This window comes from Coturnix japonica, chromosome 2, assembly GCF_054131305.1.
Source record: "Coturnix japonica strain WE chromosome 2, WE-NBRP24, whole genome shotgun sequence".
NCBI lineage: Eukaryota > Metazoa > Chordata > Aves > Galliformes > Phasianidae > Coturnix > Coturnix japonica.
This window is the reverse complement of record NC_140664.1, coordinates 106695726-106711275: the sequence shown is the minus strand read 5'-3', so window position 1 is coordinate 106711275 and position 15550 is coordinate 106695726. Positions and strand designations below refer to the sequence as shown.

General features: G+C 40.6%; 2 protein-coding genes across 5 annotated transcripts in view; one reads left to right on the top strand and one right to left on the bottom strand.

Annotated features, from left to right (window-relative positions):
• The window catches only part of RAB5A (RAB5A, member RAS oncogene family), a 17260-nt gene extending 13942 nt beyond the window's left edge, over window positions 1–3318 (top strand). For both annotated transcript variants that reach the window (XM_015853935.3, XM_015853933.3), the window contains exon 6: window positions 1836–3318. In XM_015853935.3, the coding sequence (XP_015709421.2) occupies window positions 1836–1951 (116 nt within the window). In that variant the 3' untranslated portion in view covers window positions 1952–3318. The remainder of the gene's footprint in view (window positions 1–1835) is intronic.
• Window positions 2853–15550, bottom strand: PP2D1 (protein phosphatase 2C like domain containing 1). Of its 3 annotated transcripts, none has more exons than XM_015853926.3 (4): window positions 13765–15550; window positions 11134–11256; window positions 6845–7860; window positions 2959–4432 (listed from the first exon to the last, which is right to left on the bottom strand). In XM_015853926.3, the coding sequence occupies exons 2-4, from the start codon at window positions 11154–11156 to the stop codon at window positions 3516–3518; spliced, it is 1956 nt and encodes a 651-aa protein (XP_015709412.2). In that variant the 5' UTR covers window positions 11157–11256; window positions 13765–15550; the 3' UTR covers window positions 2959–3515. The 3 variants fall into 3 exon arrangements, with proteins under 3 accessions (XP_015709416.2, XP_015709412.2, XP_015709414.2); XM_015853928.3 differs by having other exon boundaries at window positions 6845–7936; window positions 13765–13835; XM_015853930.3 differs by lacking the exon at window positions 11134–11256 and having other exon boundaries at window positions 2853–4432; window positions 6845–7936; window positions 13765–13849.

Below are 15550 nucleotides of genomic sequence, written 5' to 3'. Positions count from 1 at the left end.
TTACTTGCCCTATTTAATAACCTTAATTAGAGTAGTCACACTGTTACTAGGAGGAAACAGTATAGTGTCAAATATCTGTATTAATCTGTTTCTTGTGTTGCACTATGATGACCTCTTTTGCTTTCAAAATAAATTCTTTTTAAAGAGCCCTTTTTCTTTGCAAACCAGTTAAGTAGAAGGTAACCTAATGCAGTTCAGACTTCCAGCAAATGCATATTAAATTATGGCTATAGCAACATTTTACAGCAAATACTCTCCTTATATTAACTGTAATCATGCGGGTTAGGGGGGTTACAGAATTCCAAGTAGAAAATGTATTTTTGTCATAAATGCTGGAGGTAGCACTGCATTTAACGATACAGAAATGCTCAGTTATAATCCTCTTTGTGGGACTGCTGTGCAGCTTCAAAAATATTTCTTTTAATGTCATGATGCAAACTGCATCTTTAAAAGTTATGTGCAAAATGAGTCTTGAAACTCTGTTGGGATTTTGGTAATTTATTACATAAAGAGAAATTCTTACCTGTCCCTACTTTTAATGAAGTATACGCAATAAACATGACAAAAAGTATGTACTTAGTACCTGGATATTTAGTCTGCAAGGTTCTTAGTCTGTGTGAGTTATTCTTTGGGTGAAATGGGTGACATTCAAACTTAGCATTGCATCAGAACAAGATCTGTGCAGCGCTGAGCTTAGAATAGCCTTTTGCACAACATGGGTTCATTTCTGTGGAACCATATGTAAGTGTGATCTTCCAAAAATGTGAGAATAGTCAAAAATGAGAACATGGAAAGGAGTGGATGCAAGCTACAACTGCTTGTGAATTAACTGCCTTAGAGCTTGTTCAAGGCTTCTGGTTACTGAAAAAAATAAAAAATAAAAAATATTCATTTCCGATATCAGTGATCTCAAGCAACAGTGCTTTGAAGATGGTTTGCTGACTCTGTGTCTCTTCATGCCGTCTTTGCAGCATAGTGTCATGAGAACTCTTGGGTTCTGTTAACCGAGTTAATTATTTTCATGTGCTAATTTTCTTATTGCTTCCTGTAACAGCAATAAGTAGTTCTTGAAAACGCTGGCCAACATTATAGTTCTGGAGTCAAAGTGTACATCCAGAAAGTAGAACAGGAGTGTTGTTTGGGTCCTGATAATATGAACAAGACAGTCCCGTGGAAGTCCTCTGAAGTAGAGCTTACCTTTCTCTCTATCAGAAAATTACTCCAAGGAGTTGCTACTGAGAAAGGCAGTGCTTGTCACCTGTGTTTTCCTTGTCTGATTGAGAGTTATCCTTGAGCTACAAGGGTGACAGAAATTAGCGCAGTAAATTGATTTATGAGAACTGGGCATAAGATGCATCTTTGAGGAGTGGAGGGAAAGAAAAGGAGGGGTTTGGTCTTGGGCTGAGGACCATTTCTTAAGTTATTTTGCAGCGTTTACACTGCATAGTTATCTGGGCAGTAGATTGACCCATTTCTGTCTGTTCTGTCCTCTTTCATTCTTTCAGTATCTTTTACCCTCAACATTCTTATCTTAGACTATTCTGTGTAGATGAATTCCTGCAAGAGCTGTCACTTTGCAACACAGCACAGCATGCCCAGGCAGTTACTTTTTACTGCTCAAGATACTAATGCATTTTGCTCTTGAATCTTAGATGTGATAGTTAATCATTAAGAAGTGTCTTAACTTCTATTACCACCACACTGAATTGAATTAGACTTTAAAATGATTACATTGATATGTTTATAGAGTAACAAAGTGCTGACTGTTTGTGTACTCAGATGATTTAATCTCACTACAGAATTTAACTTCTTTTTTGTTGTTGTTCATTTTATAGCAAAAAAATTGCCAAAGAATGAACCACAGAGTACAGGAGCCAACTCTGCCAGAGGGAGAGGAGTAGACCTTACTGAACCCACACAACCACCCAAGAGTCAATGTTGTAGTAACTAAAACATCAATTGCTTTAAACTGTTCTGAATATTCTTCTGCTTCCTAACTGTTAATAACCATGGAATTGGAGTGCTTAACCTGGCCCAGTACAACTTCCAAACAGCGAAGAGACTTACAATAATAGTCAAGTTTATGATACAGAATTTCCTTTTGACCTAAAATTTTAACGTGCATGTATCCACCGCTGTCTGTAATGTTTCAGCATAGAGGAGTGATGGAAGCGGAATAAACTTCCTGCAGTTGAAAGGTTTTAAAAATGGCTTTCTATTAGGGATATAGGAGATCTACTTTCCGTGGACCTAATTGGCCAGTTCCTGTTGCTTCAATACTGATTACTCCTACAGTGAATAGAATCTGAACTTTTCATAATTCTCAGTTGTGCTTTAAAAGAGTTTTAGAAACAGGGTCTAAAAATCAAACTCTTTCACAGTATTGATGCAACCACTTGTTTCTGCAGGTATCTACTGTTTAGTTATACATTCCATAGTTTAATAACTTAATCCCAAATACTACTTGCATTAACAATTTTAAGAACTCTATGCTTGCAGGAAAGTGGATTTTTAGTTGGTACACTGTATGTAAATTATATCAACCCAATTAGTTACTTAAAGAGAATAGGAGAAATCAAGTTTAACTTCATTTCTAATCTGTTCAGGAGGTACAAACCAGTCAATTCATCTTTACAATATAGGATATTTTTCCTTTACAAACTGTAAGAGCTCTTCAAGTAAAACCACAACAAACTTGGTGTCTGTGACTTTTTTCTTGTTTTTTGATCATTGCTGGCCATTACAGTTTGTTTTTCCCCTGAGGAAAAAAAAAAAAATAGCGCACTAACTATTACGGACATTCAACTTGATTTTAAATTTGGATATTAATGTACTGTAAATAGGTACTCTGCATTGTAGTCTACATTTGTTTAATACTTTCTGTAATATTTAAGAGTTGCTTAAAGGTATACAGAATGTACAGTTACTTAAAGCTAACATTTTTCCTCTCTAATCAAAGGGGGTTTTAAGTTCTTCCTTTATGGCTAGAACAGTAATAAATGATGCTCCTGTATCTGTAACATAAGTACTGCTGTCTGTCAATAATGAACTTTGCAACTTTGTTTTCCAAAGTACATTTTATTTTGACCTGTCCAGTATATTGCACTAATTCTTAGTTATTTTCATTATATGAAATCTACCGAGTGTGTCAGAAGAGATGAATTAGTCTATTTAAATGTTGAACTGATAGCAGAAACTTACTCGTGCAGATTTTTAATTTGCAGTAATCTGGGTTTAGCAAGGCAAATGACAGTTCACCAGTGTTTAGTTTTATATTGAGGTGCTCAGGTTTGAATAAAGTGGTTAAAAAAAAAAAAAGTTTGTGGTTACTGTTTCTTATTGTGTCTTTCAGAAGTGTTTATTTCGTTTGAACAGTTTGAGCGTACCTGTCAGATTTGCTATATGGGTCAGCACTTAAGGTGACTGCAAGTAACTTCATGACCTGGCTAAATATAAGCTTGTGCTGTGTGTTCTGTGGAACTCCATTTGTCACATGATACCTTCTAAATGTTGAGTTAGTTGGGTAACTTATCACATCCATTTAGAAGTACAATCAAAATAGTAATGTTATCTCTTGAACCTGCATCTAATGCAGCCTTTACCAATTGTTCACTGATGTAGCTTGCTGCATTGTCATAGAGTGCCTTGGAAGCGACCCCACCTTTTCCTGCAATTTGTGATTCACAACTGGACAGATATGTTTTTGTGTCCTCTGACTGTTCCAGTTCTTCGGAGCTGACTTGTGTGCTAGAAACAGATTGTTTTATCCCCCTTTTCTCCAGACCTATCTCATCGTTACTGAAAAGTGTCGGTTCTGAATCAGCTTGATCTTTGTGGTCATCAGTTTCCTTAAGAGCAACTCCATTTTCACTCTGCAAATAGCTCATCCTAGAACATTTTGGCTGTCCATGTGTAAGGCCACCTTTTGAGTCAGGGAGAAAAATCTCCATGCTGGAGTCCAGCATCTCTGTTTCAACTTGCTGATAATTCATAGTCTTTGGGTCACTTAATGCTTCCTGAGAGTGAGGTAGCAAATGCTGGCAGTTATACAGAGAAGCCTCATTTTGTTGAATACCTTCATGCATTCTCAGATACTGAGTGAATGTTGTTAGTGTTAATGCACATACTTCATTGTAATCCAAAACCTCCCAAAGCCCGTTAGAAGCCAAAATAAGAAATTGACAAGAATCATCTATTGGGACAGAGATGCTATGAGGTACGGGTATAACAGATCTTTTTAGTACGGGATCTCCATGATATCCAAGACCTCTTGTGGTTCCAAGGTGACCCTCTACTAATCCATCTGGTTCATTAGTGCTGATGTTTCCACCATTCTGAAGTATGCGTTTTTTCTCCCTTACATTAGAAGTGCTGTGCTCCTCTGAGAGGCGATAACTCTTGCCATTTTTACATAAAACTGCATGTGTGTTACCTAAAAGTAAAATAAATATTTTGAACTATAACAAACTGATTTTTCTTCTTACACTGCAGTAATATCAGCGATTAGGAAGGAAAAAAATAAAAAAATAAAAAAAAAATAAATCATAGTTCAGTTTTTCTATTGCAGGCAGCGATATGACTGCAAATTAATCCAGCTCCATTTTACAGTAACATTTTGTGGATTTTTTTCCCCCTCCCATTACTCAGAAGTCTGTTCCAGAATCTTGTTTTTTTTCTGACTGCAGCTAAACTTTTGTGAGGAAACTGACATTTCAAATTGACCTAATATTCAGTCTGATAGAAATGTTGCAGTTGAAGCTCCTACTTGAGTACATAAGGATGGCGTCAAGTACTCTACTTCTCATGTACTTTCCTAGGAGAGAGCGTGCTCTCAAAACATTGTGGCTGAATTAACCCATCAGAAAGCAAGTTCAAACTTTTTAAAGCACTCTAAAATATCAAGTAACTGAAAAATAATTTGGACATTATTTTGGATTTACAGTTCAGTAGCATGATGCCCTAAGTCTATTCTTTGGGTAAGGAACTCAAGGGAGCAGGATTTTTTGCAGTCACTAGGCTTCTTTCTTTCCTTTAGTAGAAATAGTTGCTTTCTTTCATTTAAATGTATTAAAATCCAGAGGATGAGAGTGGAAAAAGTATTAAAAATCGCAACACTCCAGGTGATCAGCCTTGTCAGATTTGAATGCAGGGTATAAAGGAAAGCATCTCTGAAACGGGGTGTGCAGTGTTTGAGATCACCTGTGGTTACACTGAGAGGAGGAATTTTTTTGTTGAGGAGAGTCTTTGTCTGATCTTTTGACATAAGGACAAAAAGTGATGTGCTAAAAACAAATTGAGTGGGATTGTAACTTTCCAGATACTAAGTTGGCCATGGTGCGTTCTTTTGCATTTTGCATTTTCTGACTAGAGGAGGGCATGAAAGCACGAATACAGTGAAAACAGTTGTGGTTATTGAATCTGAAAACATTGACCTTTATGTGTATTGCTTCTATATACCATTGTACGTGTGACTGTATCTCTTTCAAGAATAACGTGACCTGGTGCTAAACTAACAGTTTTGATACCAGTTATAGTTAAGTGGTGGCTGGAAAAATGCTTTGTTGAAGATAAAGCATGGATGTAGTTACAAGTGTTGGGAGAATAGTCAGGAAAGTTGGGTAGAGCACAGTAACGTCTTCCAGTGTCATTACGTGTTCAGGTTGGCTTAAAATCCTCAGATCCGCAAGGAATTGCATATTATTACTATAATCACTTTTTAATCTTGTGTGAATTGGATACCAATGTGGTATTTAATATTTCTGCCTCTTAAAGAAATGAAGTATCTTAGAAGACCATCCCTTTCCTTCTTATTTCTGACCTTGATTAATTGCGATCAAATTTGAGAGGAAGAAATATGAAGAAGTCATAGAAACTTTCTGAAAATACTTATCGAGGAGGAGAAAGTACCCCTGTTGATAGAAAATTACTGTTAATGTGCTTCCTGATAATGATCCTTGAGAACGAGATGAGAGTATTAGTGCTGGGGGTCTAAATCAAGCAGAGACTGGAATATACTTGAGACTGTAGACAGCACTTCATTTGAAACTATTCATCAAGCAGCTTTCTTTAAAAAAGAAAGAATATTTGCTTGTGTATTTTTTCTGTGGCAAAGCATCTTCTGTCATGTGTATACAAGAACTTAGCTGATAACAAGAGTCTCCATGTCGGTAGATGTAGTGACTAGTATTGTAAAGGACTGCATAAACTTTAGTGTGCTGCCTGCAGCAAGGCAGGGAGGAGAGGCATTAGGAATATAACAATATTTCTTATTGTAATTATTAATTTTCTACATAATAAAAAGGTGACCTCTGAATGGAAGAGGGACTGAATAGGTTTGACAACAGTAGATCACTGATTTCTGTTTATGTTTTAATCAGGTAATCCCTATGGTTCGTATTTCCCAGTGGCATATGAAATGGCACTCAGTGAAACAAAAATGGCTAAGAGAAGAAAATAAATGTGTTTCTTTGACACTAGGGATTTATCAGATCTAGAATGTTATGTTTGTGTTCTAAAATGATTGATAACTTAAGCTTCCTCTTGATTTTAAATGAATAGTTACTACTTTTACACAGGTCACTTGCATATGAGCAGAATGCTGTCCAGCTGTATGTCTCATGTTAGTAATCTGACTGCCTTAGTTCAAGAACCATATCGAGGGTTCTCATCCAATAAGCCTGATATTATTCCTTGATGCTGTTGTCAATTACAGTTTCCTTCACATTGACAAGTTAAAGCAACAACGGCTTTTTATCTCCAAATATTTACTGCCAGAAAACTTGTAAATTAACTTATTTTTCTTACTGGGTAGAGAGGAAAAAAATCCAGTGTGAATCATACGTACCTATGTTAGCAATGTGCAGGAGCCCAGCAGCATCCTCAGTTGTGCTAGTTAATGAACTTTGCATGCTGCTTTCTAAGTTTTTTCTTTCTTCGGTGTCATCCGTATTTTCAGTGGGAAGTCTTTCCATCAGACACGTTACAGCCGAACAGCCACTCCATCGAACTCTAGAAACCTCATTCCTTCCTAGCTGTAAAAGTCTGTCCATTCTCCAGAAGGCCTTGGCATATGCTTTGTGAATCCATTCATAACTATTTGTCTTATCGGTCTTGTTATCCTGCCTGTCAGAGAAAATCTTCTCTTTTTCCCTGTAGTCTTCTGTTATTACTGTGGCAAAAGAGTCTAGAATTTGCTGTTCCTCCTCGGTCATTCTGTATGAGGGATCTGTTTGAGCAAGCTGGTCAAGAAATAAAAGTGGAAGCTCTGCTGCGACTGTTTCTGCAGCTGTCATGCCATGGTGTCCATCAATTAGTCCGAGAAAGCAGGTATCTGACCTACTTCCATAGTTGTCCACTACAAAAAATCTATCTTCCATGTCTCTCTGCCACGTGGAATTTTTATCTTGGCAAATTGATAATGCTTTTATTGAAGAGTTTTGTACTTTCTTGAGAGTGTTAACACTGTTTGTATTGTCAGGATGGCAATATGATGTAGAAGCATGACTATCCATAAGAAATTCAAATGATTCATTGATTTTCTGCCGATGTCTTTCAGAATTAGTAGGAAGCTTGGCCACCTTTGAAATTAGCGCCTGTCTCTGAGCTAAAAGGGTTTCATTATCCACCATCATTTGCGAGCTATCATAGCCCAACAAAGTTAGGGCTTTGTGGGTTTTTTTGTGGTTATAAAAACAGCGTGGATATATTGGTTGTTGACACACTGAGCAGAGAATTGGAATGCCTATGGAATCTGCATTCTCAGGCGCCATCATGATCTTCTCCAGATGATCTTCCTCATCTCTGCAGCTTTCATCATAGGGTGGTCTTGCTTTGTCCTGTGATTTTTCCTCCCACGTCATTCTATAAAGGAGTTTAATGTGCTGTGAATTTTCACTTCAGTATTCAATAAGTACGACATCACTGTGTAATAGGTGACCTGTGTTTGTATAAGAAATTATGTAAAAGGTGTAAAAACTGTTAAAACTTAGTCACACAGCTAGTTCAAGAACTGAAAAAAAAAATAAATATGGAAATAGTGCATTATGCAGTTTGTTATCTTACACCTGCTATGGTCTCTGTCACATTTGTTTCCTCATTGTGACTTGATGCATAGCTCTGCACCTTCACTCTGATGCTGCAGGTATGATGTAGTTTCTCGTCAAGTTTTCTGTACCTAATCGTCACTTTGCAGACATGATAGTGGAGTAGGAGCATATTAAAAATTGAGAGATGAAAAAATACCTGCCAATTTTGTGTGGACCAGTAGCACTGATATCTCTCTTTAATCAAATGTGCTTTAGGAGTAACTGGAAAAACATAAGATTGTATATAGACACACAAGATATATTACATTTACATGGTTTATATTCTATTGGGGTTTTTTCTCACAAGAGCCAGACTTAGCAATGTTAATGTTCTCATAGTGTAGAATGCACTTTGAAAGTGTCAATTTCTGAATTAAGAAGTAATAGGGAAAAGCAAAATATTACCAAGCAGTGTTTGGGCCTTTAGATCTCTGGGAAACTGTCTCTAGTGTCTTGTCAGCTTCCTGTGCTGCATACCCTCTTCTTCAGCCTAACTGATGTTTGGCAGCGTCATCCTATTTCAAGTTTTCCAGAGCTCCCTATTTAAACTTAATACAGCCGCACTTTAAGTAGTTATTTGGCAACTGTTACCTCTTCTAGAACTTTAGCAGGGAAGAATGTTTTTTTTCTGTCATTCCTTTTGTTCATCTCCTCTGAGTTGTAAGAATCTTAATGAATTGAAGTGCCTATGTGCAGCTGAGGCAGATCAATCATAAAATTTAACAAAGGAAAATTTATTCTATAGGGAGTGATAAATGCTAAGGTATTAGCAGAGCTACTTAAACCCTTTTCACACCATTGTATGTGTTGTACTTACGGATGTGAGCCTGCATGTGGCTACTGCTCTCAATCTACTGTGGGACCAGTTTATGGTAAGTTCACCCCTCTATTGGAGTAGAGCATCAGGGTGCTTCAGAAATGCTACACTGCTTCAGTGGGCAAAATATAAGGAGGTACACGTTCAGAATACCAGCAGAAGGCAATCTTGAACAGATCTCTCTCTTTTGTTCTGCATAATCTGAATTTGAGCCTGGGAAATTGTACAAGCCTTGTCACTGCTGTTCTGGTAGTGATGCATTCCTGTCCAAGGAAGGTTAGGGCTAATATATACAGAAAGAAGGGTAAGCTGCTTTCTGTCAGCCTATTAAATATACCGCGTGTAATGTGAGTTCACATGTAAAAGCTTGTAGGATTACAGACAAGAAGTTGAAAATTTTCAACAAAATGTTAGTTTGGCTTCAGGAAAACTTAGTTCTGAACACTCACTGTTTATAAAGCTGGAAGTGGGTGTGAGTGCTAACAAATGGCTATTTCAGAGAGCCAGAACAGTCCTGGCTGATTATAGCATGAAATAATCAGGATAATATGTGTAATAATTCATGTAGAATAACAAGATGTGCTGCAATTCTTCAGTTGCAATTTGGCTCAAATTATTAAAAGATCAGCCACCTTGTCAGATTTTTATATACGTATATTGATTGTGCATGCTATATATATATATATTACAGTCTGTAAACTTGGTAGCAATAAAAAAAAGGGAAAAATTCACTTTGATCTTTTGTGAAGGAAAATGACTTGTTTATATTGTCTTCTCTCCTTGCTTTTCCCTCACCAGAAACAGACTTGCAAATATATTGCTGTAGGTTTAAAGGATAGCAGTGAGATATTGCCATTGCAATATAGGAAGCTTATGCTCTAGTAGCCTCAGAGAGGGAAAGAGAAAACAGTTTTCTAGCTCGCTGCAGTTTCCCTCTGCCTATTTAGGGGGCCCTAACCTGGCGTGTTTAATGTTCTGAGCTAAAAATAGAAGTGCAGAGAAGGAAAAAAATAAAAAAATTAAAAAAAAAATAGAATAGACAGGAAAGCACTTTTTGAGATCACTTGTTTTCAAGGGTAAATATTTTCTCTACTCATTGTGTTCCAGCTAAGAATGTCTTGGTCAGCTCTCAGTCTGGTTCCAACAAAGGTAAGCTGTCCTGCTGCTCTGCTTGCCCATCCACTGCCATATGCAAGGGAAGAGGCCAAACAGAGGCAGAGCACACAGCTGTGGCCATGAGCTTGTGTGACAGAGCACCATTATCTCAGTAACCCTATTTCTGGCAGCACCCTGTAGCTCTGGCACTTCTAGATGCTTGCTGATCACACAGCAAGGAAACTACTTTTTTTTCCTTCAGTTTTGCCCTGAAAAGTGGTGTTTGTTATTTTGTTTCTTTTTTTAAGTAGTTAAGGTGTTGCTCATGGAGATTTAATGATCCAGGATCTGATTTGCCTCCAGAAGAGTCCCATGTGTCTTCATCTCCTTCTGACATGTCATTCATGTCTCCACCCAGAGCATGCTTCTTCCTGTCCTACCTTTGTCACAGTCAGCAATTAACTTAGTATCTAGCTGAAAACTCCTTCCTTCGTGAACTCTGTATTACTGTTACAACTAGCTATGTGTCAGTGGCCTTAGAAAACTCATGGATGCTGAGAGCTGTGCCAGGAAGGTGCCTGCAGGCCTGAGGGTGACAGGAGGAGGCAAAGAAGATTTGTATGGAGATTGTTGTTTCACTGAGCTTGTAATCATGATTTTACCATCTAATGTGTATAAACAGGAGGCTCTGCAGCCAGTCTTCCTTGAACAGGTGAATTCCTCAAACCTGCATACTGAAACTGTGACAGGGACTCTTGGCATCATTGGGACTGTGAGGAGCCAGTGTGAGCAGCTGCTGCAGCTGTAGTTTTGTCTGTGGCACAGTCCTATGGTTCTTTGCAAACCACACCCTGTCCTAGCAGGTGCTGCCAGCAGACCACACGTTTACTTGGGCTCTTTTTCATGTGGTCTTTAGCCAGAGCAGCCACAAGTGTATATCTAGCAGGAAAACACTTTTGTAGCTTTATTGAATGCATATACATCCTCTTAAAAACCCTTTATCTGAGAAGACAAAGCAGCTGTGTCCTATATCTTCCTCAAGGTTTAAGAGGGCTGGGCCTCCAAAACCTTCTGCAGGAAGAACCATGCATCTTCTCCTAGGTGTGTCAGCCTAAGTCAGCATAGCATCTGACTTACTGTGTCTCCAGCAGCAACAGCATAGCTCCACGGCAGCCCTGTTGTGAAAGGTGGGAAGTGATGGAGGTGAACCCAGTGAGTCACATGCTGTACTGGGGCTTGGGAGCACTCCCTGCACTGGCCCTGATAATAGGCAAGAAAGAAGGAAGTGATTAATAATTAAAGTAATTATGGAATAAATTAAGGTAAATTGGCCTCCTTACCTCTTCATGTTGTCCAAAACTGGAACCGTGGGATTCCAGCCCCACTTGTTTCAAGCTGACATGATACTGCTTCCTGCATTAGGTTCTTTTAGAACTGCCTTTTGTGACTCTGTCCTCCCAGATAAAGGCAGCTCTTCACCAAGAGACAAGTCTTTGAAGTGGGAGTTAAATAAACTTCCTCTACCACAGGAATCCTGCACCTGATGGTGGTAGCTGGACTTGTTGTGGTGGGGCAGAGGTGCCAGTCTGTTACCCACCAGAGGCCTACTGTAACAATCATCTTATGGATATAAAAGGGTTTTTCTCTTTGTGGCTTCTCTGTTTGGACTGGTGTGACCTTAAGGGTTCAGCTTGGAGGAGTGAATCCACATGATGACAGAGTTGGGGCTGTGTCAAGATATCAGGGATGGATGATACCACCACTGCCAGTGGGCCTGCTCCTGGTGGGGGGTGGTTGGGAAAAGAGCCCCAGAAAACTGCAGAGCTCTCTGTCTCACAGGAGAGAAGCAGAGTAGCAGAGAAAAGGATGTTAAGAGGACGGAGTAAACAAAAAAAAGAATACGGAGGCAGAAGGAAGAGGAGGTGAAGGAGAAATAGATGATGCATCCCGTGCCTGCATGAAGCAAGGTAGAGTTTGCCACCTCATAACAACACAATGTGGTGCTGTACAGTGTGGACAAAGACTGTGTTAAGTGAAGCTGCCAACTTCGCCCTGATTTGTGCCTTTCAAAACTGGCTGTGGCCCCAAAGAGTACACTTGGGTAAGAAGTGAATAAAAACAGCAAAGTGCTTCAGCTCTGTCAAGAAGTTTTAGCAACACAAACAGCCACGGTTGTTGCACTGACATATTCTCCATTCTTTTTCTCTATTTCTTTTCCTTGAAAAAAAAAAAAAAAAAAAATTAAGAAAATTGAGTAATTGGGGTGTGATGTTCTCTTTAACAAAGGCCTACTGGTAAGTTTTGTAATCGGCATTATTAAAGTTGCAAGTAAGCACCATGGGAAGTTGACAAGCTGCTGGAGACATTATAATGAACGAAACTGTTGTGCTGTTGCTACTTCCAGTGACTCATAAAATATCGATAGCAGCCCAGAATGCCTGCTGGCCAAGAGGAGGCTGCTTCGTGCACTAAGAATGTGCTAATGAAAGAACACAATTGGTTTATATACTCTGAGCAATTCACTGGAAGGGGAAGATTTCCCCTTTCTCCATATGCATTGAATTCATGAATAAAATAGGTGGGACAGCAGGAGGAGTCCCATTATGAGCAAGAAGGGAGGGAGGGAGAGAGGCGTGGGTTGGGCACAGGGCTCTGCCTGGGCTGGGAGCTGGGGTGGGCACAGGGCTCATGGAGCTGGGCCCTGGGCAGGGAGGCTCCTCGGATTGCTATATATCAGGCTATTATTAGTTGAGTCATTTACGTGGCCTAGGTAGGCCCCAAAAGCTCCAGATGAGCAGGTATCAGGCACACCCTAAGCTTCATTATTATTGTTATTATTTTTCCTGTTCTGGCATTAGGAATACAGTCATCTCCTTTGCTAGAATAGTGTGTGCACTTCTGCATATAAGCTTGCCTGGTGTTCACAGTGAGTCCAGGCATACTGTGGATGTGATGAGGGATGGGAGCCTCAGCTGTGAGCAGAGCTTCCCTGGGGCAACAGCAGGCTGAAATGAACCTGAAGAGTGTGGGATCTGGTGTGGACAGTGCCCAGCTCCTGGCTGTCTGTGGAGCAGATGATCAGATCTTCAAGAGTCACAGGGCTGCCCACCTGAGCTCATAAGCTGAGTAGGAGGCAGCTGGGCTCACCTGGCTGCTACTGCTCCTTGCTGGGAGCTACTTCCAAGCTTGGCTTCTCTTGAGCAAGCCCACTGAAATGCCCCAAAGGATGGAAACTGAAAGATGTAGCAAGGATTTTTAAGACAATGCTTTGAGTTTGATTCTAAGTTAATATCTTCGTATTACATACTTACTGATTGAAAATAAGCACTGCAGCCATTCTGTGGTGCTCAGATTGAGCTACGTGTATGTTTTAAATGGGAAATAAAGACGCACTTGCTTGTGAATTCTGTCAACAGAAAAACTCAAATATATGAAACTTAGAATAGCGTGTATACTGTCATACGTCAAAGCACAATTTCTTCTGCTTTTCCAGTGTAGTGTGACTTGTTATTCCTGAAGCTACTACAAGGCAGCTCAGCCCATGCTCTACCCTATGTTTCTAGCCAGCAAATTGTCTTTTCTTCATACCTTTGGCCATTCTTGCTGAAATTTTAACTGGCCCTGGAGCAGTTTAAGGCAAATCCTTAGGGCTTGTTTTGTTTTAAAAAACATAATAGCACAAGTTAGATGGAAACAATGATTTAATAGATGTCACAGTTCTTTATGTCTCTCTCTCTCTGTGTATACATATGTATAAAGAGGACTTACCTATCTTCAGTTTAAGTGTGTTTTCTTTTATGTTGCTTCATCATGATAGCGGGCAACGCTGCATTTGTAGTGACATTGGTGTTTATAAATGTTACTATAGTAACTGTATCCGTAGCCACAGTCTGGTAGACTTACTGTTCTGGTAGACTTAGTGCACTGGTTATCTGGCGAGCAGAAGGTAAAAAGCAGAGTTATGGTGTAAGGCAGACGTGCACTTGAGGCTTCAAGGAGGAACTGTAGGAATATTGAGTTTTGCCTTTATACTAATCATCATGCAGCTGTGCAATGCGGTTTTGCAATAGACCCTCATAAACACACTGTGAAATGTTTTGTTTCAGTGGAAGTAAAAACTTACTGGGCTTTTAAGAACCTTGAAAAGAGTGAGAAGGATAAGTTCATTCACCTGTGGAACGATCCTGCAAACACTTGCCTGTGCAGCTGCAGATCTAAAGGGCCTAACATGTGTTGGTGGAATCTCCCATCACAAAAATAGTAAACGCATGTTGAGAATTGAAACGGGGAATTCATTTGTACAAGGGTGTGCAAATGATAGTGGGTTACATAAATGCTATTAACCGTGGAACGGCTCCAGCAGCTCCCGTCAAGCCCAGCAGCCCGTGTCGCTCAGCGGCCCCCCCCGGCCGCTCGGAGCCAATTATTGTTTCGGAGGATCTGCTCGGTCGTCACTAAAGCGGAGCGGGGTAAAGCTGAAAGTGAAACTGCGCGGTAATAGTTTCATTTTCAAGTCGGGGGGTAGGGGGAAGTGGAAACGTCGCCGACATAAAAGAACGCGAGCGGAGAGGCTGAGGAAACCGTTCTTCGGTGGTTGTTACAATACAGCGGCTGTTTGTCATTCTTTAAAAGCGATCCGACCACTTCCAGTAACAACAAAGAATTCTCAGATTTAACAGAAGCGACTCGGTTCATTCTTTTTATTCCCGTTAATCATCTGCTCAGCCAGGGGCTGCGTTTCCCTTCGCCTCCGAGCGTAGCGGCTTCTCCACCTTAACAGTCCGTCTTAAAGCAGCGGGGATGGCAGCAGCCATCTTACGGGTCGCTGTCACAGCTGCCAGGCTCCGGGGCAGCTTTAACGCCGGGCAGGGAACGGAACGAGGCAGGTGCAGAAATCGGGAGCTGCTTTTTCTTTTTTACAAGTGCACGTTTTACACGCACCGGGATCCCCCTCCCTCTCAGTATTGCAGCCCGAGGTTGACACATCAAAGAGCTGCGGATCGCACACCAGAGCCCAGCCTCAATCCCGACCTTTTAAGCCGTGGTGCCCCGCTGTGTTAGTGCCATTTGCGGTTTCTCACGGCTCGACCGCGATTTTACATACGTGCGACAGAGCGTAACTTCCTCGGGACTCCTGAGCGCTCAGCGCAGTTACTGCTGTGGGATCACTTGCTTAATTGTTGCTTTCAATTAAAAGGCAATAGACATAGGATGACCCGCTGTCAACACTCGGTCCGGGACCAAAACGAGACGTTCCTGGACCATGCAGGGAACGGAGCAGAGGATCTTTGAGTTTTACGCTTAAAATAAACTGACAGATATGTATAGACTGACTTGGAAATCACCTACAAACCCGTTGAAAAGCAGCCGCAAAGTGCAAAGCGTGGAAAAGCACCGCTGAAGTCAAACAAACCGTGGCCCTACGAGGGGCAAAGGAGGCGCGTGGGCTCCGCCGGTGAAGCGGCTCTGCCGCCCCTTTGCCGGGCTCCTCAGCCCCTGGGGTCGGGCCCACACTCGGCGCCCGTTGCCGCCGCCCGCCACCGCTCGGCTCCGC